The sequence below is a fragment of the Myotis daubentonii genome, chromosome 5 (genome assembly GCF_963259705.1).
Source record: "Myotis daubentonii chromosome 5, mMyoDau2.1, whole genome shotgun sequence".
Classification (NCBI taxonomy): domain Eukaryota; kingdom Metazoa; phylum Chordata; class Mammalia; order Chiroptera; family Vespertilionidae; genus Myotis; species Myotis daubentonii.
The window spans coordinates 68,619,777-68,642,133 of record NC_081844.1 but is presented as its reverse complement, the minus strand read 5'-3'; the positions used below and the strand labels follow the sequence as shown (position 1 = coordinate 68,642,133).

The 22,357-nt window shown below is 53.4% G+C and overlaps 1 protein-coding gene across 10 annotated transcripts in view; it reads left to right on the top strand.

Annotated features, from left to right (window-relative positions):
* The window catches only part of JADE1 (jade family PHD finger 1), a 53,610-nt gene that overhangs the window by 16,230 nt on the left and 15,023 nt on the right, over positions 1-22,357 (top strand). For 6 of the 10 annotated variants that reach the window (XM_059698039.1, XM_059698046.1, XM_059698040.1 and 3 more), the window contains exons 2-7: positions 2,430-2,507; positions 11,940-12,025; positions 14,727-14,884; positions 16,715-16,902; positions 18,716-18,927; positions 21,810-21,977. In XM_059698039.1, the coding sequence (XP_059554022.1) occupies positions 2,456-2,507; positions 11,940-12,025; positions 14,727-14,884; positions 16,715-16,902; positions 18,716-18,927; positions 21,810-21,977 (864 nt within the window). In that variant the 5' untranslated portion in view covers positions 2,430-2,455. Of the gene's footprint in view, positions 1-2,429; positions 2,508-6,798; positions 6,836-11,939; positions 12,026-12,360; positions 12,404-14,726; positions 14,885-16,714; positions 16,903-18,715; positions 18,928-21,809; positions 21,978-22,357 lie in introns of those variants that run through there. The other 4 variants (XM_059698043.1, XM_059698042.1, XM_059698044.1 and 1 more) reach the window with 3 other exon arrangements.

The window sequence follows — 22,357 nt, the reverse complement described above, 5'->3', positions numbered from 1 at the left end:
CCCAGGTGAGATACAGCAGCCTGATGTCAGTGCGTAAGTGCATTAGAGCCTGCGAGGAGGAAATGGTGCCCAGCACTCACCCCATCACCTCTCGGGGTTCCCTACAGAAGTACGGTGCAGTGTTCTCAACTCCGTCACTCGAGGTCTTTCAGGGCAGATGGAAATGGAATTCATTAGAAGGAAAGTACTATTTTCACTCTTCTTTACTTGCATGATCTTGCTTGAGAGTGTTGATGTGTGTGTAGGAGAGGAGTATCATTGCATTTTGGGCGGTGCTTGCATTTTTCATTTAGTGAGTGACTGCTAAGTAAGTGCTTTCCTTGGTTGGAGAGGAGGAAGGCGTTTTGATGCAAAAAGATTCTTCATTCTCCATGTTCTCCTATCTAGGTACATTTAAGTTGTCTGCATCAGTGAAGATGTGTAATCAGCCTTTGTTTTCCTGTTTGTCGCTGGGGTTTGAGGGGCCTTCTCAGCCTCTGCACTGCTCCTCTCCACAGTTTTCACACCAGCTCAGGAGGTGGGAACTGCATTCTTCCCGCTGTGTTCTGCCACTTCATGCTGTTACTTTAAGGAATTCCTCTTTTGATAGCACTTTCTAGTTTTTTGTTTTTGTGTTTTGTTTTGTTTTTTGTTTTTAAACTCGCTTATAATGTAGGCTCTGGGAGCTGCAGCCTTGGGATGAGTGCTCCTCTCTCTCCCTTTCCTCCTTGTGCTGCCTCCTATGGGGTTCCAGAGGGGAGCAGGGTGTCACTGTGAGCAGTTAGTGTGCATGGTGACAGGGCCAGAAGATGAGCATTTCAAGTGGGGAGTGGGCCACAGGTGTTTGTGGGCTATGGACCACTTTGACTTTCGTGGCCTGCCCCAGGCCCAGTTGTAGGTAGCTGGGTAGTTATGGGTGATTGGGGTTCTGCAAGGGGGTTGGGAGGGTTTAGGACTGTGACCCTGTCCCCAGGATGAAACCCTAGCCCATAAGACAGCTCATGACCCAGATCAGGACTCATGTCCTGGCTTTGTAAATTCTTTCAATGTCTTTTTGAAGAACCCATTGGCAGACAAATATCCACACACCTTAACTGGGGTAGTGTCTCAGAAAGAAAATATAAAATATTGGAATTAGAGATTAGGGGCCTGAATATTTGCATGAATTGCATAGGTCTAATTTGCAGGTGGGAATGGCCATCCTGTGATCATTTCTGCTTGTTTTACAGGTCCGTGTAGAGAGGAGCTCTGGGTTTTTTTCTTGGGTCTTATTCTAGCACAGCAGTTTTCCACACCATCCTGTAGCCACACTCCTGTTCACACCACATTCTGATGTTGTGGTTCACACCATCCTGTGGCCACACCTCTGTTCACACCACATCCTGATGCTGTGGGTCACACCAACTTTTGTCCGCACTCTGTTCACACCACATTCTGATGCTGTGGTTCCCTGTGACTCAAAAGCCCTCCTCCCTTCCTGCGAATCATTGATCTGCAGTAAGATCAGGGCCCTGAAGATACATCAGGGTGATCAGTAATTGTAGTTTGGGAGAGTTTTGGGGTAGCTGCCCTGTGCAAATATTTCGTGAGTCCATCTAAGTTCAGTGACCGGGCCATTCAGGCTCCATCCATGGCCATTTTTCCTAAATACAGCCTTCCTCTTACCCCATGGGGCTGAGGCCTGTTACCACCCGTGTCTGGAAGGAGCTGGCAAAGTGGGCTGGGTGCCTGTACAGCTGATTTCTTAGCGTGCTGCGTGAGGTTGGACTCGTGGACCTCCTGGAAGGAGCTGGGGTGAAGTGTAGCGAAACTGGACCACAGAGTGACCTTTTTTGGCTCAGTTTCCTAATGTGTCAAGGGGAGGGCTTGAGTCAGAATCCTATGGCTGTCTGGTCCTTTCCTGTCCCAGCTGTGCATCGCTGAGGGTTGGAGGTGGCTACGTCCCACCACCCCATTTGTCTTCCCTAGAATCTAGGTTATTCGGCTTTTAGGGCTGTTGCAGTGAAATATGCCTGAGAAGCATAATCATGCCCAGCGCCGTGTAAATATTCACACGTTCCGCACACCGCCCCCCTTCCTAAGACAGGAGCCTGTCTGCAGAGGAAGCACCGTGGTCGTTGCCTGGGTTTTTCCTGCAGCGCTTGCCACCGCCAGCTGAAGAGACTCCTGGAGTAGTTGCCATGCTGTCACAGGAATGAGCGAGGAACCTGGCACCTCTGGGAGACTCCTGATACGTGACTCCCCTGCCCTTTCCCCCTCGGTTCTGAACCTGTTCTGTTAATGATTGCACCTAATTATGTATCTTTGGGCTTTTCACTGTTTACCATTCAAATGCTCCTTAAAGCCGATTGTTTGCTTTTGTGTGCTGTAAATCCTGGCTGCCTTCTGAAGCACAACTTGATGATCGTGTATTATCATCTTGGGTTAAGTGCTGTCTCATTGCTTTGCAGGCTGCCTGCTGTTTCCCGGGGAGATCATGAAACGAGGTCGCCTTCCCAGCAGCAGTGAGGATTCTGACGACAATGGCAGTGAGTCCTGCTTTGTTGTTCTTGGAGCCCACCAGGGTTTGGGGCCGAAACATGATTTTTTAATGTAATGCTTTAAATAGCCGAGGCCCTTGGCCTCCCGGGCAGGTCTCGCCTGTCAGGCAGGTCGTTGAACGCCAAGGCCTGGCGAAGCACCTTGAGTGATACTGCAGGTCTGTAACCACATCTCTCCGGTGCGGTGGCTGCATGGGCATTCCTCAGGCTTCTGTCCGTTACCCAAGGACGAGGAATCCAGTTCCCAGAGCCACTGGCCTGTGTGTTCCTCCTGAACGTCACTTCACAGTTGCTCTTTATGAGATGGGAACTTAACCGAAGCCAGTTAATTATTGGCCAGTTCAACCCGATACAAAGGGAGACTGAGGACTGCCTGGTGGGATGTGAAGTGTTCAGGATGGGTCTGCAGTGGTGGCGAGCCGGCGCCCCTCCCTGGCTTTGCCAGTGACTGTATTTCATACCGCTGCTGCCCGCACCGCAGCTCCTGGCATCCGCATGTTTTCACAGTGCAGCTGAGACCCAGAAGTTAGTTGGCTTCCAGGCAGTCAAAATAAATGTCACACAGCGTCTGTGTATTGAGCAGCTAACAGACTGTTCCGCAGCTCCCCTCAGATACCGAGGGAATTTTGTCCCTAGCACAGTGCCTGAGCTCCAGCCCATTAGCTGGTGTTTTACATTAGAGATGACCCGCGGGGAACCCAGAAAGAATGCTTGCTTTCCTCTGTGAAGGCAGAGGTATCGGGCCAGCTCTCCGAGTCAGGTATTTGTAAACTCCAGCTCTGACAGACGACGTCTTGGGCTGTGGCAGAGGTGTCTCTGGTGCTCTATGCAAACGGTGGATGCAGGCACGGTTCACAGGAGTGGGGGGACAAGGGGACCTGGGGAGGAGATGGAGGTTGGGAGGGGAGGCGGCCTGGGGAGGGGAGGGGTCCCCAGGGAGGAGATGAAGGCCGGGAGGGCAGGAGGCCTGGGGAGGAGATGGAGGTTGAGCAGGTCCTGAACGATGAAATAATTTTTAGGTGAACAGGATCGTTTTGGTTTTCTGGTCTCCCAGTTTTCAGTAGATTGAAAGCTGCAAATTAGAAAGCAGGGCTTTGCTGCCGTGGGGGCTACACTGATGGCCACAGGGAACGTGGAGGGAGGGGACCGGGTACATAAAAGCATCTCAAGCACAAGGGATTCGGTTGGCACCCTGGTCCAGGCGTGGAGCAGTGGGAAGTAGAGTTGGTGGCTGTGGGAGGGGGGTCGGAGTTTGGGGGCACGAGTCAGTTAAGCCGTGACCAGATCAGGAAGCAGCTGAGGGATTGGGATTGGGGGCCGGCTGTGGGGACTCTGCTGTTTGGCACAGGGAGGAGTGAGGGGGAGAGAGAAAGAGGCCAGGAACGGGGCTCCGGAGAGGGTTCTCCTTTTATTTCCGGGAGAGCTCTCGAGGGTCTGAGCCCGGGCGCCGGCGTTCAGCCTCCCGTCGGCGCCTTCACGCTGCCGTCTGAGCTTCGCGGCCCTCACTGCCTGTTTAGTATCTGCTTGGCGTTTCACTCCTTGAGGCAAAAACATGCGTCGGTAATGTTGTCCGCCCCCCGTGGTGCCTATCGAAGTGTCCTCGGAACGGACGAGAGCTCAGTAAATGCTGTGGAGTACACGCTGTAGTCCTGCAGCGATTTTAAAGATCTTGGTTTTTGGTCACAGTTCGTCAGAGGAAGGTTCCCCAACGGGCTCCGCACTGGCTGTGCCGGTGGACGGCCGAGCCCGGTGTCAGTGTCCTGGCGGCACTGGCAGCAGGTCCTGCTCCCTCGGTCCCCACCACTGCCTCAGCTCCTCCCCGGCAGAGCCCGGCTCACAGAGGTTCTGGAATGTTCCCCCAGAAGTAGGCCCTCCCCTCTCTGGGCTCCAGCTGCCCAATTGGATGGAAATGTTCTAATCCAGTGTCACCGAGGAAGTGAATTTTAAAATGTTATTTAATGTCAATTAATTTAAATTTAAAAAGCCACGTGTGACTAGTGATGACCGTAGTGGACAGTGCAGCTCTGGGTGGCGGGGGCCCATCCGCTCTGCAGGAGCCTCAGCTCAGGCCGGGGCTTAAACAACACAATTATTTTCTCACGGTTCGGAGGCTAGAAATTCAAGATCGAGGTGTTGACAGGTTGACCGTCTCTCTGAGGCCTCTCTCCTTGGCGTGCAGGTGGCTGCCGTCTCGCGTGTCCTCACGTGGCCTTCTGTGCGCGGGCTCCCCTGCGTCCGTGTGCCCCAGTGTTCTCTTCTTACGAGGACACCAGAGAGCTTGGACCAGGGTTCACCCGTAGACCTCACTTAACTTAATCCCCCCTTTAAAGGCCCTGTCCCCAGATACACCCCATTCTGAGGCACTGGGGGCCTGGCTTCCACCTAGGAATGCTGGGGGACACAATTCAGCCCGTAACAGCCATAGAGGACCACATGCTTCACCTAAACATGCACCCCTTCTCGCCCTTCCCAAGCTCTGGTTAAAAATGGAGGAGGAGAGCGGCCACAGTCCCCACTAAAAGTGTGTCCATCAAAAGTCACCCTTCTGGTGATGGGCTATTTTCTTCCTCCTCCTAATGCGCTCATGTCCATGTGGGGGGCAGAGGGTTCAGGTCGGTGTTTAGAGGGTCCTGGGGGCTAATTAGAGAGACAGCCAAGCTGTAAACACGGCAACGCCGCTCCATCCACGAGTAGGGCTGGGCAGGACGAGATGTGGACAGGCCATCTTTGTCAGGCAGCTGGCTTGGTGTAGAGCAGGCATTGATGCCTCATAGCCGTGCTGTCCATCCAGGCCTAGTGTTGGGCAGTTACGGTGCCTGGTGGTAGTGGTGAGCACCCTGGCACGCCCAGCCTTAGAAAACATGCGCATCACCCACGGAACCACCCCTCCACCTTCCCCGAGGGCAGCTCCTTCGAGGCCCATAGGCACTGAGCCGCCCGTCCTTTTGTGAAGTGAGGTGCCTTCTGCCGCTGCAGTCAGGTCCCCAGGCCCGAGCCGGCCCTCAGCGGATCTGGGCACTTGGAAAGCCCTGCTTGCAAGAAGGGCTGGGTCTGCAGTGGCCGCTCTCCAGCCTGCAGCCCTGACGGGATTCTGGCAGCAGCTCCAGCCCAGTGCAGAGCGTGTCCAAGTGGAGGAGAGGGAGCTGCTGACGTCAGCGTGGGGCCGCAGCACCAGCCGCAGCCACGCCTCGCCGCTGGCCTGGGGCTGGAGCCCGGTCAGGAGCAGCAGTGTGGTATTTACCATGGGGAGTGGACGGGCATTTTCTGTGCCAGTGCGGGCCTTCCTCCAGCTGCCGGAGCCTCTCCAGGTGCCCCGGGGGGCCAGCCCTACTCTTGGATGGAGCAGCGTTGCAGTGTTTTCAGGCTGCGCCTGTAATTGCTGGGCTCCTGGGACGGGGTGGCCCTGCCAGCCTCTGAAGTTGCACACGGTGCCAAGGGGTGGCAGGAAAACAGGCCCTTCATTTCCTGCTTCCCTGCCGAGGATCCTCAGCCCTTAGGGGTTTCTGCAGATGTGCGAGTGGGGTCCACCAGCTATTTCCAGCATTTCCAGACCCTAAAGGAGGTCTCATTTCACCGGTAATAAAGCTGCAGAGGCTCATTGAGACATCGTGTTCTTGCTTTGGCAGGAATCATGTGTTGCTGGTTATCTCAGGCCAGTTAACAGCTCTGATCAGCATCCTTATATTTTTTTTTTTCATGTAAAAGTAAGATGAGAATTAAATAGTAGAACAGAAAGAAGACTGTTCATTTGGCCAGTTTTTTAAACACGTGGGGACTTTGGCCAGGAGAAGGGAGCCAAGTGTAAGTGGTGTTTTCGGTGTTTTGGTTGTTTTAAAATGTGCCTCTCTCAAAGACTCAGAGGGAAGTTAAATTGGTTCTTTTATTTTCCACAAAGAGAGCAGAGGTGTGCTGATAGGTCAAAGTTTTTCCTAAAATTGTGAAGCAAGGCTTCCTTTTTCGGTCTGATGTCCTCCGTTTCTGGTCTGGGTCCAACTCCCTGTGGAAAGCCGGGTGTGGCCGGGGCCCAGGGTCCACACCTGTGCTGCTGGGACACACTCCTGTCAAGGGCAGTTCTGCAGCTGAGCTCGGCTCTACCTCCTGCCCCACAAATGGGCAGGAAATATTGCTGAGTCAGATTCACACCGACTACAATTGCAGCTGGTAATGCAGGCCGACGCCTGGGAAGCATGAAGTTATGTGGGGGCTGTTTTTCTGGGCTCTCCAGCTTACCGGCAGCAGTGAAGGCACCATCCTTTTTAGCGGATGAAACAGACTCCCCGTATCACTGCATTTGATGGATTCCCATCCAGTTTTTGGTAACTTGTCTTCCTTTTCTGTTTGGCTGGCTGTGCTTGGTCACCTCCACACACGTCTTCGGTGGTTTCTGTGCTCTGTCTCCGTTCTGCTCCTGTTTGTACCTTTAATTTGCTCCTTTTCCACAGGAGTTGCATCAGGTGACACACCCAGGAGGTGCATAGGAATCACTGAAATGGGAACTTGGGCTTGAGTACTACAGAATGTACACCGTACCCGTGTCTCCTCAAGGCCCACAGGTGGCTTTGCCCCTGTTCAGACCCAACTGGTGGCTTGGCTTTGACATTGATGAAAAGGTTAACAGCTTGGGCTCGAGGAGCCACTGGCACAAAGGATCCTGGGCATGGACTAACCTCTGTGGCCCTGGGACTTGGACCTAAGCAGGAGGGCTAGGGGCTGGGAATCAAATGCATGTGCCAGTTGGTTGAAGAACCCAGTGCACTAAGTATGTTGGAACGTGCCTGGGCCAGTTCTTTGAATGTATGTGTTATACTTCTGTATTTTGGAAGTTGGCAGTGATTTGGACCATGGAGCTGAGCTCTGCTGGGGAGGAAGAGCTGGGGTAGGCATAGCGTCAGCCCCGGATAGAAACGGCGCCTGTATCCGAGGCTTGCTTCCTATCATCCTGTTACAGTGAATAGCCAGTGACTACATTAACTCAGCTAACTTTCCGATAGGAATTTCCATCACTCTGCTTGACTTGCACAGGGCTAGGCTAGCCGTCCCTGGGAGTAACGCACAGGCCCTCTCAGGTCTGCGCTGGCAGTTGATGCTGGCCGGCCACTGGACGTCATGCTGGCCAGCCCTAAGCATCTTACCTGGTTAAGCCGGTTTAACAGGACGGGAGCCACCAGCATGTTGTTTTCTAGTGCCAGATGCACGGTCTGAGACACAGGAGGCGCACCACTAGGTCCGTGGCCAGGTTCTTCTGTCATTTGCATTTTGTGGTGTGAACACCGGGGCCACCGTTCATTCTAATTTCTGAACCTTGCATGCACTGCACAACCTGGGAGGCTTAACACACATGAGCTACTACGCGTGAAAGTCATGTGCAACATGTACTAGATTTACTCTTGAGGCTTTTCCTTATTTTAGATCTGGGGCAACTCAGTGTGGCTATTTTTAATATTTCAAAGGAGCACGTTTGCACCATCAGAAAGACCCGTGCCCACGATATTGCCACCTTCGAGCCTTTGTAACTTTTTAATGGAAGGTTGGGATATTAAAACAAGACAATTTTTCGTTCATTCTTTACAGTATTTAATATGCAATATTGTTACTCTAACAGCATAAGAATTTCTGAAGTTGCTTACATTTGTCACGGAGTGGACTTAACTTCAGACACTCTCTTGTGTGTGGTCAATAAAATAGTCACAGATATCATTACCAGATTAGGGTTCCCAGCTCCTCTCCTGAAAACAGAAAGAAAACAAAACAAAATGTTGCCTAACCGGTTTGGCTCAGTGGATAGAGCGTCGGCCTGCAGACTGAAAGGTCCCAGGTTCGATTCCGGTCAAGGGCATGTACCTTGGTTGCGGGCATATCCCCAGTGGGAGATGTGCAGGAGGCAGCTGATCCATGTTTCTCTCTCATTGATGTTTCTGACTCTCTATTCCTCTCCCTTCCTCTCTGTAAAAAAATCAATAAAATATATTTAAAAAACAAAACAAAACAAAAACAGAACAAAATGTTACTCGTCACATTCTTAATTTAGTCTGCCATTAAACGTTAGCACTCAGAACAACGCAGAACACAGCCCCACCCAGCGCGGCCTCAGCACACAGCTCGGAGAACTGGCCAGTGGCAGGTGTTTGCCGAGATAAGTCTGTCTCCCCGTCCTTTCGGGGTTTGAAATGCTCTCATTTCTGGTTTCATAATTCTTTCCCACCCAGCATCACCTAGCTTTTTTCCAGTTACAAAGGGATGCAAATTATTTTTGTTTGGACCATATTCTGGGAGCTTCTTGACCATCTGAGAACCGTCCGGAGAGAGCCTGGCTGAGGCGGGAGGACTGGGTGGGGACGGCAGGACACTTGCTCGAGTCTCCGCTGTGGACTTCCTGGGAACCTGTGGGTGTCGCCGCATTCTGATCCGGAGGCCGTGGCCCCACCGGGCTGCCTATACATGTACCATCGCTTTATTTTCCTGGAGCTCAAACCTCACTTCGATAGGCAAAACGGGAGCGTGTTCTCTGTGCCTGCTGCCTCCAGTTCTGAAGTGACAGGGATGGTTCTCTCCGAGTATGACAGTCCTGAACAGCGACACCACATTCTTGTCCACTTTTAAAAACATTCATTGAGGATCTGCTGTGTCAAGGAGATCAGGAGGAAGAGACCACCCGCAACAGAGACCTGCAGCTGGACCCGCCGCTGACGTGGGAGGGTCCACTGGTCCCGTCCCACATTCCCATCTGGATGGGCTGCAAAGTCTCGGCTTTACGCGAGCCACCTGTGCCAAGTAAAACGGAGCATTTTCTTTTTCTTTGTTGTTAGTGGATGGTAGAAAACCATCAGGTATCTCCTGCCCACCTTGAATATGGATACTCTGATAAGTTCTGGCATGTTTACAGCCATAAAACTCAAGGAAATCCTTCCCTCCCACCTTTCCCCTCATCAGAGGATCCACTTTCTGTCGCTGGAGACTCGTGTATATTTTTCAGAGTTTTTTGTAAGTGGAGTAATATGCTACAGACTGTCTGGTTTCCTTCACTCGAAGTAGTTATTCCAGCATCGTCCAACACCGCCTGCCTCAGAAGCGCCGTTCTTGGTGCAGGGTAGGGTTCCACTGATTGGCTATACCACCGTTCGTGTATCCATGCCGTCTGTTGGCGCATGTGTGGGTAGTTTCTGGGTTTTGGCCTTTATCATTAGGCTAAGAACATTTCTCACATCAGTGATAATTGAAACGCCCCCCGCCTCACTTTCTATAAAGTGGGCTTAATAGGATTAACTTTTACTTCTCTCCCGTCCTATGCATCGTGCCCATTGAAAGGAAGAGGAATGCACCGCTGCTGGGAGGACCGGTGTTTCTCTCGGGTGGTATTACTATCAGGTGCCCGATCTGCAGCGCCTTCGGTTCTCTGTTGTAAAAAGTAAGTGTGGTGCAGACACCCACTTCTCAAGGATAGAGAAGCAGCAGTTTCTGTGTGGCTGTCACTGCTTTGGTTGTTCCATGCCAGCAAAGCTGCAGGCTCCTGGCGGCCCCGGAAACGACGCTGGAGGGATGCTGACAGATGCCCAAGAAAAGGCAACAGGTCCCCAACCCACCAATGACAGGAGTGTGGTTTCTGCTTAGTTCTGAAAGGACTCGCCTCCCTCCGCCCCATGTGAGGTTTACAGTATAGCAATGGGATGAACGGTCCTTGTTAAATTTCTGGGTTTGTTCCTTTCATTATATCCCTTCCATAGTCACCCAGAGGGAAGGATCATGCCTTCCTGCCCTAATAACCCTCCCTTCCCCTCCTGAGATCCCCGGGCCCTGAGCCGGCCGAGGGGGCCTGCAGGACCCCAGGGTGAGAGAGGCCTCCTAAAGGCACGAGCCCCCCAGCACCTTCCTCTCCAGGTTCCTGCCTTGGCTTCTGTCTTTGCTTTTTCCAGTGATGACAGGATTTGGAACCTCTGTAAGTTGGGTTCACCCCAGTGACCCAGAATATTTCTATGTGGGCGTGAAACAGTCTAGTTCACATTCCCTATTTCTTACAAAAGCATTTTCTAGACGCTTTACTGAGTGCGGCTACAGGGGCCACCTGTAGGAGGAGGCGGTCTGATTCTGCTGTCCTAACAGTCGCCCCACTCACAGGCCTCAGAACTGGTGAGTGTGGGTTGTGCCAGAGGGAAGGTTGGCGATAGATCCCCTTCAGTCTCCGTCATCGCAAATCCGATGATAGGCTTACGTGCAGATTCTATCTCTTAGTGTCCCCAAGGTCTCATGCGTACTTTGGTTCTGTCCCTTATCTCTGGAATCTGTAGAGATAAGAGCTTCCAGTTTGAGTGACAGTAGGATGGCAGTTCGCTCCGGTTTTGGCTTTGAAGGGGGGTGGTGGGTGTTAATTTCTGGGAAATGGTAGGTATGTGTTCAGGGTGGAGGTGAGACATACTGCAGGTGGGGCATCCACAAACAGGAGGCCGCAGCCAGTGTTTACACAACACATGATGGGTAGTGGTGTGAGTGGGGGCCGACCGGGAGTCTGGGGCGATGGGCAGTGAGTTAATACAACTTTGCCATTTATTGGACCTGTCCTGAGTGAGGAGGGCCTAGGGCAGCGGTTCTCAACCTGTGCGTCACAACCCCTTTGGCAGTCGAACGACCCTTTCACAGGGGTCGCCTAAGACCATCCTGCATATCAGATATTTACATTACGTTTCATAACAGTAACAACATTACAGTTCTGAAGTAGCAACGAAAATAATTTTATGGTTGGGTCCCAACATGAGGAACTGTATTTAAAGGGCCAGAAGGTTGAGAACCACTGGTCTAGGGTGACTTAGATTTCTGACTTCAAGGAGAAACGTGATACTCACCAGGTTAAGAATAGACGGGGGAGGACAGGTTTGGGGCGAAGGTTGGGCCCAGTTTTGTAGCGCTGAGGTGACAGCTCTGGGGCGATGTCTTCATTTGAGGTGAACATGCACCTGGAGCCGGGGCAGGAGGAGAGTGAGGTGCAGGTCTGACCATCTCCCGCTCGAGCCGGGCAGGGCCTGGGCCTGGGCGAGCGGAGAAGCACAGAGAGGGGCACCAGGAGTTTTTAGGTTGGCCTTAGGATTTAGCATAAAGATCTTAATCTTCGCATTAAGAAAGTTTCCTAAAAACTCAGTGAGATGTTTTCCATTGTGTATTTAGCATCGGGAGACTTTGGCCCTCTTAACGTCAGACGTGCAGGCTTCTGGCCCAGAGCCTGTGTCCTCCTGTGTGCTGTGCTGGGGGTCCCATGAGGCCCGCCCAGGTGAGCGTTAGGAGGGGCTCTGAGTGTCCAGTGCTCTGGCCCAGCGTCATGGCTGTCTAATGCGGGGTGTGGAAGTGAGCCTTGCTGAGTTTGGCTAAAGAAAGCTGAGCACTCAGTGATTTCTGCACTTTTAATTGTTCCTCTGTGGCTATTTGTGTCTTTAGGCCTGTCCACCACTTGGTCTCAGAATTCCCGGTCCCAGCACAGGAGAGGTTCCTGCTCCAGACATGAAGATCGGAAGCCTTCCGAGGTATTTCCCCAATGCTGGCGTGACGTATGTCAGGCACGTGTGCATGAGAACACGTGACGACATACAGGCCCGAGGCTGATACTGATGTCTGTGAAACTTGGGCAAGTTATGTAACCTTTCTGTGCCTCAGTTTCCAACCCTGTAAGATGGAGATAGCATAGGTGGTTACCTCAGGACTATGATGAGGATGAAGGGGTTAATACACAGAGGTCAACACATACAAAGCACATAAAAAAGTGCTCAGTAAATGTTAGCTATTATTTTTATTAATTATATTCTTCTTTTCCTTTTCTGTTCCCTGTTTGCTGGCTCCCAACAACTTTTCCTCTGGCCAGGACATGAGCGAGTTCGGCTGCTGCCAGTCACTGCCAGCCTCAAGTTAGTTTTAGCCATAAATTTGTGGCTTACTTGGCAACAACAATATAATTCTGGGAATTTTGTTTTGGGGATTACGCTTAAGGCTTTTCCCTTCTTTTCCATTTTGTTTCTCATCTTAATGTCTCCCCTGCTCCCCATTTTGTTCTCTCTCTAGCTGTCATCTGTCATTCTATTTAAGATTGTTTTCTGGTGCGTCTCTCTGCTGGCTTTTGTTGACTGGGGGCCCCTACCAGCCCTGAGGTGTTTCCTCTGATCACCTCTGCTGGGCTCCGAGCACTGACATCGTGGAGAAAAGGCACTGTAGTTCAAGTGAGCAGGTTGTAGGAAAGGCAGTCTTTGGTTCTGCCCCTTGGTGTTGTGCTGCCTCTTGGCGGGGAGACCTCACAGACAGCCTCGCCCGCGGCCTCACCTGCGGCCTCACCTGCAGCACGCCTGTGTCTCCGCTGAATGGGGCGTGCGGGTGCTGTGTTGGAGTGCAGCAGAGACTTCTCTAAGAGGAAGTAAGGGGCACGCATCCTTTGGAATCGTAGAACCTCCCAGGAGACACTTGAACGTTGGGGAAGGTGGTGGTTTTACCGCCGGCTCATTCCGGGCTCTGTCCCACGGAGCCCGCACTGCCCGCTTCCCTTTTGGTGTCCCTGGAGCGGCCAGGCCTGCTGCTCCTTTTTTCTTTAATTCCCCGTGCTGCCATTAACACCCGCTGTCTTTCTTATGTACTCCTGTGACTTCAGGGCAGGAATGCGGGGGCTGGGGGACATCAGTGCCTCCATCCCCGCCTCCCCACTGCCAGCCCCCGCCCCCCCGCCCCGGGACACCTAGACTCCGCCTTGTCCCTGACCCATGTTTTTTTCTAAGATTGCTCTGACTTCAGACACTTTTATACCGAAGCACTAGCGTTGAATTCTGCCCGGGACCCGGGTGTCCGTTTGGGGCAGTTTTGGTTCTTGAGCATCCCTGCTGGAGTCTGAGTGAGGGAGTGGTGGCTGCCATTTTTCGTTACTGCAGTTTGATTCTCCTTCTTTGGAAAACGCCTGATTTTTTTTCACTTGCAAGACAGTTGGGATGTGTTTTTAGCCTGATTTTCTTCCTGAAGTTGTGGACCTAGACTTTTGTTTTAAAGGACGTTTTCTTTGGGGCGGGGAGGCCCCGGCCTGGCCGGGTACCTGCTTTCGGGTCAGTGCCGATCTTCCTGTGCTTTTGTGGGGACTGCGAGGTTCTCTCCATTCCTGGGCGCTGGGAGTGGGGAGTGGCGTGCTGGGGAACGCTCAGACACTGCTCTGGAGAAGTGTATTAAAGTCATCACCAGCTTGAAAAGCCACCAGGAAAAACAAACATGGCCCTATTAGCCGGGATAGAATGTGAGCTGTGCTCCGCAGCACAAGAAAGAACCGCCTGTCCTGCTCAGGGGAGCGAGCTCAGCGTTGTGACTTGTGTAAACAGAGAGCGTGGCCTTCAGATGCAGGCTCGCTCCCTGCCAAGTGCGGCTCTGGTGCCAGGGTCAGCGCTGTCGCCCAGAGACGGGCGTGGATGAGGAGACGGTGCCGGCTCCTGCCCCGCCAGGGCAGCAGGCCTGCAGGACGCCTTTGTGTGTCCCCTCAGGGCCCTGACACAAGCTGGAGGAGCTGTCTTGGCCGAGAGTCCTTTTGAGACTTGTGGGCCTGTTTCTGGCAGGGAGAGGAGAGGGCAGTACCTTGCTTGTCTTCTTTCCCTCTCTCCCTCTCCTGCCTCCTCCCCATTCTGCACACACAGCGCCTCCCTTGAAGCAGTTGTGCCGGGAAAGGTGTGCAAGTGGGCACATGCTGTAAGGCCCGTTCTCGGACCAGACTCCCAGGCCTGTCACTGCTTCTGTCCCAGCCTACTCTTTGCCTGGCAAGAGCCAGCTGGGACCTGACCTCCCAGACACCTCGCTCTATACCCTGGGGCCTGAGGTGGGGCTGGCGAGGTGGAGTGCAGAAGGGGAGGCCCTGGTGGTTCCGGGTTTGGGTTTGAAGTTGCTACACGGCCCTTGGAGCTTTGTTTCTTAAATACTGTCAAGAGCACGCCTCCCTGCGGGGTCCCGCCCACGGTTTCAGCAGCGCTCCGTGAACTGAGAGTTCGGGGAAGCTGCTTTGCTGACGCTATTGCAGCTGCTGTGTGGACGTGGAGCCACCGAGCCTGAAGCCAGGGTGTGGCAGGCCCAGGGCTTCCTGTCACAGGCCAGACTGGTTCTCTGTTGATCCAGTGACCTTGTTACACGGCAGCTCCATGGTTACCCTGCAGCTGCCAGTGCTCTGAATAAGAAAGCAAATATCAAATGTCCATGACCCTGTCTCTCCCTCTCCAGGTGTTTAGGACAGACCTGATCACCGCCATGAAGCTACATGACTCCTACCAGCTGAACCCCGATGAGTACTACGTGTTGGCAGATCCTTGGAGACAGGAGTGGGAGAAGGGGGTGCAGGTGCCAGTCAGCCCTGGGACCATCCCTCAGCCTGTGGCCAGGTAGACATGCCTCGAAGAGAACAGCTCTGCCTCCCCCGTGGGGCCTGTCTGCCCCTCGGCCAGGTGCCGAGAAGAGCAGTGTGTCCTCAGCACTGAGGTCCCCGTGGGCGTAGGAACACGTCAGGTCCACAGGACAGTGACTTGCAGGACTGGCTGGGGGATTTGGATGTTTGCACCCCCTGCTGTCCCTCTTCCTGCGCTTGCGTCTCCACCCTTGGTCACATTCACGCTGCAAAGCAGCTCTGCTGGGCCCGGGGAAAGGTGGCTTCCTGGTCCCATGGTGGCCACTCCCCCTTTGGAGGAGGACAGGTGGGGTAGCCAGGTTAGGTATGTGGAGGGGAGTTTAGGGAGATGAATGGATTAGGTGGGCTCTCCTACGGATTGACTTTGCCCAGTTCTTCTTGTGGGGCTTTGTCTCGATTGACTTACAAACCACTTTCCCCCCTGAGGGTCGGGTCCTCAGTGACTCAGCTTAGCTAGAAGCTGCAGCCCATCCAGCTCCCCCGACCCTGGGCTGCTGGCGGGGAGAGAGGAGGGAGTGCCCTGTGCTCAGCTGGCGCCGGGCTTCTCTGCTGTTGCATCCTCACCATCCCCGAGTGTGGACGGAGCTCGCCTAACCCTAACCCTAACCCTAACCGTTGCCCACTCTGTCTCTCCAGGCACTGGAGATGATCGAGTTTGATCATTGCTCTTTGGGATCTCTGCGACAAATGTCCCCTAGATCTGCAGGTTTAGATGCTGGGTGGTTCTGGTTGGAGGAAAGGGATTAGATGATGGGTGGGGCGGCCTCCATAGGCCGGACTCCAGGCCTGTGGGCGGGCCCGTCACTGAGCTCTCGGGATGAGCAATGTGTTTGCCTTAGAGTGCACACCTGGGCCGCGACACCAGCCCCGCAATCCCAAGCTGGGAGTTTTTCACCAATTTGTTCACTACATTTGGGAGCCCAGCATGACTGTTCACACAGCCTATGGACATTTTCAGCTGAACCAAAGCCTGCTCTTGGTTGAGGAGGAGAAGTAACTGTCCAGTTAGCCCATCTCAGTGTCCTGTGGATAAAATCACTTTTGTAATGATAACGGTGATGACGAAACTTTGACACCTTCAAAGTTTTGGACAACTTGATGTTCACGCAAACTGCTAAACAGATGTGGAGGGCTGTGTGGACTCCCAGTCGGGGTGGTCTCATAGTCTCACGTGCCATCACAGCCTTCGAGGGGGACGTGGTGGATGAGGCTGCTTCAGGTGTTAGGTGGGGCAGAGGGTAGGGTAAGGAGGAGAGGGAGCGTGGGTCTGTCTTTACCCTGGGATGTTGGGAGAGGCCCCAGCTGGGCTCACTCTGGTTCTTGAGCCACTGAGTAATGGCTGAGGCCTGGTTTATTTTTAAGGTCAGACAGAGGGCGTTTCTCCCCGTGGTTCCTCAGCATCAGCTGTGGCTGCTCTTGCTCCTCGATGTTCTTGAGAACCCAGTGCTTGGCATCCAGCAGGCTGGGTGGTTCTGTTTCGAGGAAAGGGCTCGAATGGGCAACGCGGGGCACCTAAGCAGCCACAGTACCTGCTGCTGTGGGTGGTGGTGGGGATGGGTGTCGGGGAAGCCGAGTGGAAGGAGCTGGTTTTGAAGACTTCTGCAGGGTTTGCACTGGGATGTGTTTCCCTTTGGGTGTGTTAAGGACTCCTTAGTGTTATTAGCAGTGACGGCAGGACTTTAAGCCTGTTAGTCTGGCGATGACCTGGGTTTTGGGTGGCGGTGGAGACTCCGCTGGGGCCTTGCACAGCCTGGCTGGTCTGTGGCAGAAAGGATGACCCGGCTGCCTCGTGTTTGCTGTTAACTAGGGTCGTGTCGGAAGAGAAGTCACTCATGTTCATCAGGCCCAAGAAATACATCGTCTCTTCAGGCTCCGAGCCCCCGGAGCTGGGCTACGTGGACATCCGTGCGCTGGCCGATGGCGTGTGTCGGTACGACCTCAATGACATGGACGCGGCATGGCTGGAGCTGACCAACGAGGAGTTCAAGGAGATGGGTGAGGCCCGTGCTATTGTTTGTAACCAGCGCTGTCTGTTGAGATGGACTCAGGGACCGGGCCCGTGAGCGGCCTTCCCCCTGGCCGTGGAGGCAGGGTTCCCGCCCTGCCCTGATCGTATGTACCTCACGAGCACGGAAGCCAGAGAAACGAAGTGACTGTCCCTGGACCACAGAGGGCCGGCACTCCTTTCCCAGTGGTGCAGTTCAGATCGCTGCCCCCGCCACTGAGTCCACTCCAGCCCGGCTCCCTTCCAGGCCCCACAGCGATGCCTCCTCACCAGGTCCTGCTCCTAAGCTGGAGTTCCTGCCTCCTCTTTCCCCAGCGATATGTCCTCTCCGGAGCCCCGCCCTTCCAGGAGCCCTGCCCCTCCCTGGTGCCCAGCCCTGCTCAGCCGTCTCTTTTCCCTGAGTTTGCTCGTTTTCTGCGTGAGGCGGGCGGAGCATCTGCGCCACACTCACTGCATCTCCAGGGTGATGACCGGGTGGCATGCGGGTTTCCCCCCCGCACTTCTGATTGCTGAGGGTCTCTCGAGGTGACCTGATGAGCAAGACTGTGAAGTCTTCTCAGAGCTCTCTTGGAGGTGAATGCTGCCTCAGCTTCATCCACCTACGGCCTGCTTTATAGCAGTTTTGTAGAGACCAGGTGCGCTTGACTGACCAGTGGCCTGTGTTAGGCACAGGGTACAGCCAGAGCCACTGGTGCCTTTGAAGTGGTTTAGTGATGAGTTCTGGGCTGACTCCTCAGTCGGAAGGAAGTGCCCGGTACGTAGGCAGCTGTGTAACATAAACTGGACACATGCTTTTATTGGTCTTTTTAATGGTAAGAATTAATTTCAGGGCACAGGATTGTGTTTTCAAGACCAGTGGTGTTTTTAGAACTACAGACTAGGAGCACCTGGCCACGCAGAGACTGTCTCAGAGTTAACCAGGGTTTGCGATGGCTGGTGCTGCTTTTTTGAATAAGTGTTTAGGGCTTATCACACTGTCAGCTCTATTGTGGCAGTTCTCAGATTTTTTTAAAAACCCAAGGAGTGTTAATTTGATGGTTTTACACTTGCGATAGTGCACAGAAGTCGTTGTTGGCTCTAGTGACATTTCTATTGTTTCTTGCCACTTCGGTGTTCTGTCTGGATAGTATTTGCAGCCTATTTTTTTCTGTCTGCATGAGTATCTTCATTGTAGGGAGTTTGGACTATATCCACACATGGAAGAAAATAGAAGTCTCATCCCACCGCTGGCTATAACCACGAGAACCACTGGAGATGTATTTTTGATCCTTCTTGCCTCAGAATGCAGTTTATTTGATTCACAATGAGCTGTCTCCTAGGCTTCCGACAGTCCTTGTGTTTTGGCCTCTCATGTGTCTGATGAACTGTGCCTCTCAATGTAGTCAGTTCAGAGGGTGAAGAGGGATGAACCGGGTAAAAGCATCCTGTGCCCACGGGGGAATCTTGTCAGGGCACCGTCACAAGTAGTAAGTAAGGAAAGTTCTCAAACAAACACCCAGGCCACAGCTCGGGGTCAGGTCACTCCCATGACCGTTTAAGTATAACACTGTAATGAAATGGCAGTTGAACGACAGTGCAGTTAACATCCTCGGTCCCTTTTGGGGTTTATCTTGTGTTTTGTACTTAAAACACAGCGTCTCCCGTGGAAGGGTCTGAGGGCATGCAATGGAAAACGTGTGGGACGCTCAGGATGGCTTTACTTATAATATCACTTATTCACTGCAAATTACTCACACATGTAAACACACGATGCCTGGCGATGCCTGTGGCCGGGGGTTACTGAGCTGGGCTCTGCGCCCCCAGGCATGCCGGAGCTGGACGAGGGCACCATGGAGAGGGTCCTGGAGGAGTTTGAGCAGCGCTGCTCCGACAACATGAACCACGCCATCGAGACGGAAGAGGGCCTGGGCATCGAGTACGACGAGGACGTCGTGTGTGACGTCTGCCAGTCGCCCGACGGTGAGGACGGCAACGAGATGGTGTTCTGTGACAAATGCAACATCTGCGTGCACCAGGTATGTGGGCAGCGAGGCCCAGGCAGAAGCACCGGGCCTGAGCCCGTCTGCCACCAGGGCACCCAGAGAGACCGGGTCTCCCTCCGGACGGGGCCGTTCTCCTGCTGCCCCGAGGGAGTTAAGAAATGGGTCCCGACATCACACTGTCCCTGAGCGGTTCTCAGTGTTTGAAGTATTTCTCGATACTTTTACAACCAGAAGCATAGACTCCTTTGTGAGACTCTCTCTCCTTTACATGTTCTTAGTCCTGCCCATGGAAGTCAGGTTTACTTAAAAAGAATATATGCGCCCTCTGCCTGGCGCCAGCACTGAGTCCAGGTATTAAGAACACTGAGAAACCTTGAAAAGGTGGTTAGTTAGCTGGATCGGTTCCCTCCGACTGCCATGACGAAGCGCCACAAACTGCGTGGCTTAAAAACAGAAGCCTGTCTGGCTGTTCTGGAGACTAGAAGTGTGAAAGCAAGGTGCGGGCAGGGCCCATCACCTGAGGATCCTTCCCCGCCTCTCCCCTTCTCCCAGTGTCGTGTGCTTTGCTGGCCGTCCTTGGTGCTCCTGGACGTGCGGTTGCACAGCTCTGTCTCTGCCTTCGCCATATGGTGCCCTCCTGGGGGTGTCTTCACACCTGACATCTTCTTATAGGGTTCCCTGTCCCATGGAATTCGAGGCCCACCCTCCCCCAGGGTCACCTCATCCTAACTGACCACATCTGCAGGGACCCTGTTTCCAAATAAGGCTGCATTCCGAGGTACTGGTTCAGGACTGTGACATCTCCTTTTGGGATACAGTTTAACCCATGACACCTGCAAATGTGTTAGTGTGTACACTGAGCTGTTAAGAAGAGGAAGGAGTTCCCTTTTCTGGAAATGGATTTCCTGTCCTCCCTGATTGATCCCAATAGGGCTTGGTGGTGGCTCGCCGTCTTCTGTGAAAAGCAATCCGCAGGCGTCAGTAAGGGTGACACCGGGACAATCTCCGTCTTTCTCACCTCTCGTTCATTTTTAACGCAATAATGAAGCGACTCGGATTTCTGTGGGGACTCACGTTCACAGTCACTGTTAGGATTTAAAGGACTACCCTGAGGTCCTTTCTGTGAATTCACCTGTTTATGCCGACATCAACTCACTTAGACGTTTGTGGAGGTTGCTCGGGGACCTTCGTGGGAGAAGAGTCAGGTTTGCTCTGGGACTTTGTTGGATTATCCTTTTCTGTACGATGTGCCTGCCTCTTGGCCTCCGCTCTGCCTGGAGACCTGGCTGCCGTGGTCCCGCCCCGCTCGTCCTGAGAGAGCGACACACAGCCTCTCGCTGCAGTCACTGGAGCCCGCCTCGCAGCCTGGGTTTCCCGTTGTCGAGGACGCTTCCTTGGGATGATGGAGAATCCCTGCAGGGTTTCGCTGTGACAGATTGTGACACCGTGACTACCACAGTTGTTTTTTGTTGCTGGTGCTGTTAACTTGGATGACTTTTCAGAGTTTTTTTTTCTCCTATTTTACTTATTTTGCCCCTGAGAAACTGTTTGAAAAAAAGGGTTCTGCGGGGAAGCTCTCAAACCCCCTGTTTCATAGATAAGTAACTGATGTCAGGGGGCTGCTCAGGGCCGCTGTGGGTCAGTGCCATTGGAGCTGGAAGTTGGGGTGTCCCGGCCCCCAGCGACCCTTCTGCCTGGTCTTGTTCCTCCTGCCATAACCACTTTGTGTCTTTCCTTAGCATTTCCTTGTGGTTCATTTTCCTTTTGAGACGTTCTTCAGGGCTTGACTTAAGGGCATATTTTATTTAATCTTTTAATTTTGTTTAGACTTGCTTTTCTAGTAAAAAAAAAAAAATGATCTTTTCAATTGTGACTTTCTCTAGGATGCCTGACGGTTTGAAACCTTGGGTGTTTGAAACCGTACTGGAGTCATTTAGCTCTGTTTAAAGTTGTTTCCCGTCCGTCTGTGTTGACAGTGGCTCATTCACGGCGCTGACATCGCGCCCTGAGCTCTGCCTGGCTGCTCACCCCGCCCGCTCTCATCCCTGCGGTTTCCTTTCTGCGTCCTGTGCTCTCAGACGGCACTGGGCTGCTTTCCTGTCTGGAGGGCTGGAGCCCGTGCCTGTCTCCCGACTTCCTGACTCGCAGTTCATGTGAGGACAGCGGCTCGCAGTTGGTGTTTCGAAGGCTCTGAACCTGCTACCATCATGGTTTTGTTTCCTCATTTACTTAACACATTGCCTTTTCGTGCTTTGAGCCATCATAGCGACTTTGCTTGTAAAAGCTTGATTTCTGCAGTTTGGCCTTCTTGTGCAGGACAGGTTTTGCTCTAAGTATCAATTAAAAGGACCAGATCCTCTCGGACTAGAAAGTCGCCCCTTCCCGGGCCTGGGGGTTCCCTTGGGAGAGCGTTGGGATCCGGTTGGCAGCGTCTGAGCCTGGGGAACGAGGCTGCTCCTCAGCTGGTGTGTGGTTGCCATCGCGTTTCGTAGCTGTGGGAGGCTCTCGATTGCCCTTTGAGTCCCACCCACACCAGGAAGCAGGGGACAGCTTCCCCTCTTCAACGCCGAGCCCTGCCTTGAGGACCCGCGGCTCAGTGTGGAGAGTTGGGTGGCCCGTGGTGTCCCTAGCCACACAGCAGAGCAGACGCTTTGCAAACCTTTCTGTCCTCAGGGCGCGTTCACAGTCACCTGGTGGTGAGCAAGTCATATTGTACCCACAGACGTCACGCACCTCCCGGCTGCCTTTTACCTCAAGGGAGAGGGTCCCTGTGAGGTGGGCACCGGAGTGCTTCTGTTTTTCCGCTTGTCCTATTAAAATCCTTCTGGGTGTTTTAAAAGTAACAGATATAACGGGAAAAATGAATCCTTTACTTTCTCTCTTTCCTCTTTTCCTCGGGGCGCTGTGCCTTACAGGCCTGCTATGGGATCCTCAAGGTCCCCGAGGGCAGCTGGCTGTGCCGGACCTGTGCTCTGGGGGTGCAGCCCAAGTGCTTGCTGTGCCCCAAGAAAGGCGGAGCCATGAAGCCCACCCGCAGCGGGACCAAGTGGGTCCACGTCAGCTGTGCTCTGTGGATCCCCGAGGTACGTGTGGTCTTACAGGAGGTTCTGGCTTTTAGCTGGGGCGGAGGAGGGGGCCGGTCACAAATGGGCCATGTTGCAGCTGATGAGGAAAAGGACACCTTTTAAGAGCTGTCCGTTTCCCCCCTTCACCTGAATCCCCGCGCACCTCCCTCTAGCTGCGGGGTGCAAACTTGTGGAAATATTCACCAGGTGGCAGTGCGTAGGATGGTGTTCAGGTTTCGATTCAGCTGTCCATCACAGCTAACCTCCCACTGGGACACGGGCCCCAGGAGCAGACCTGTAGCTTCTCGGCTGTGGCCTGGGCGCCGAGCCCTTCCCCCAGGACTGCGCCTGGCGACGGTCCACGGGACGCCACCATGTTTAGGAGCCACTGCTCTAGG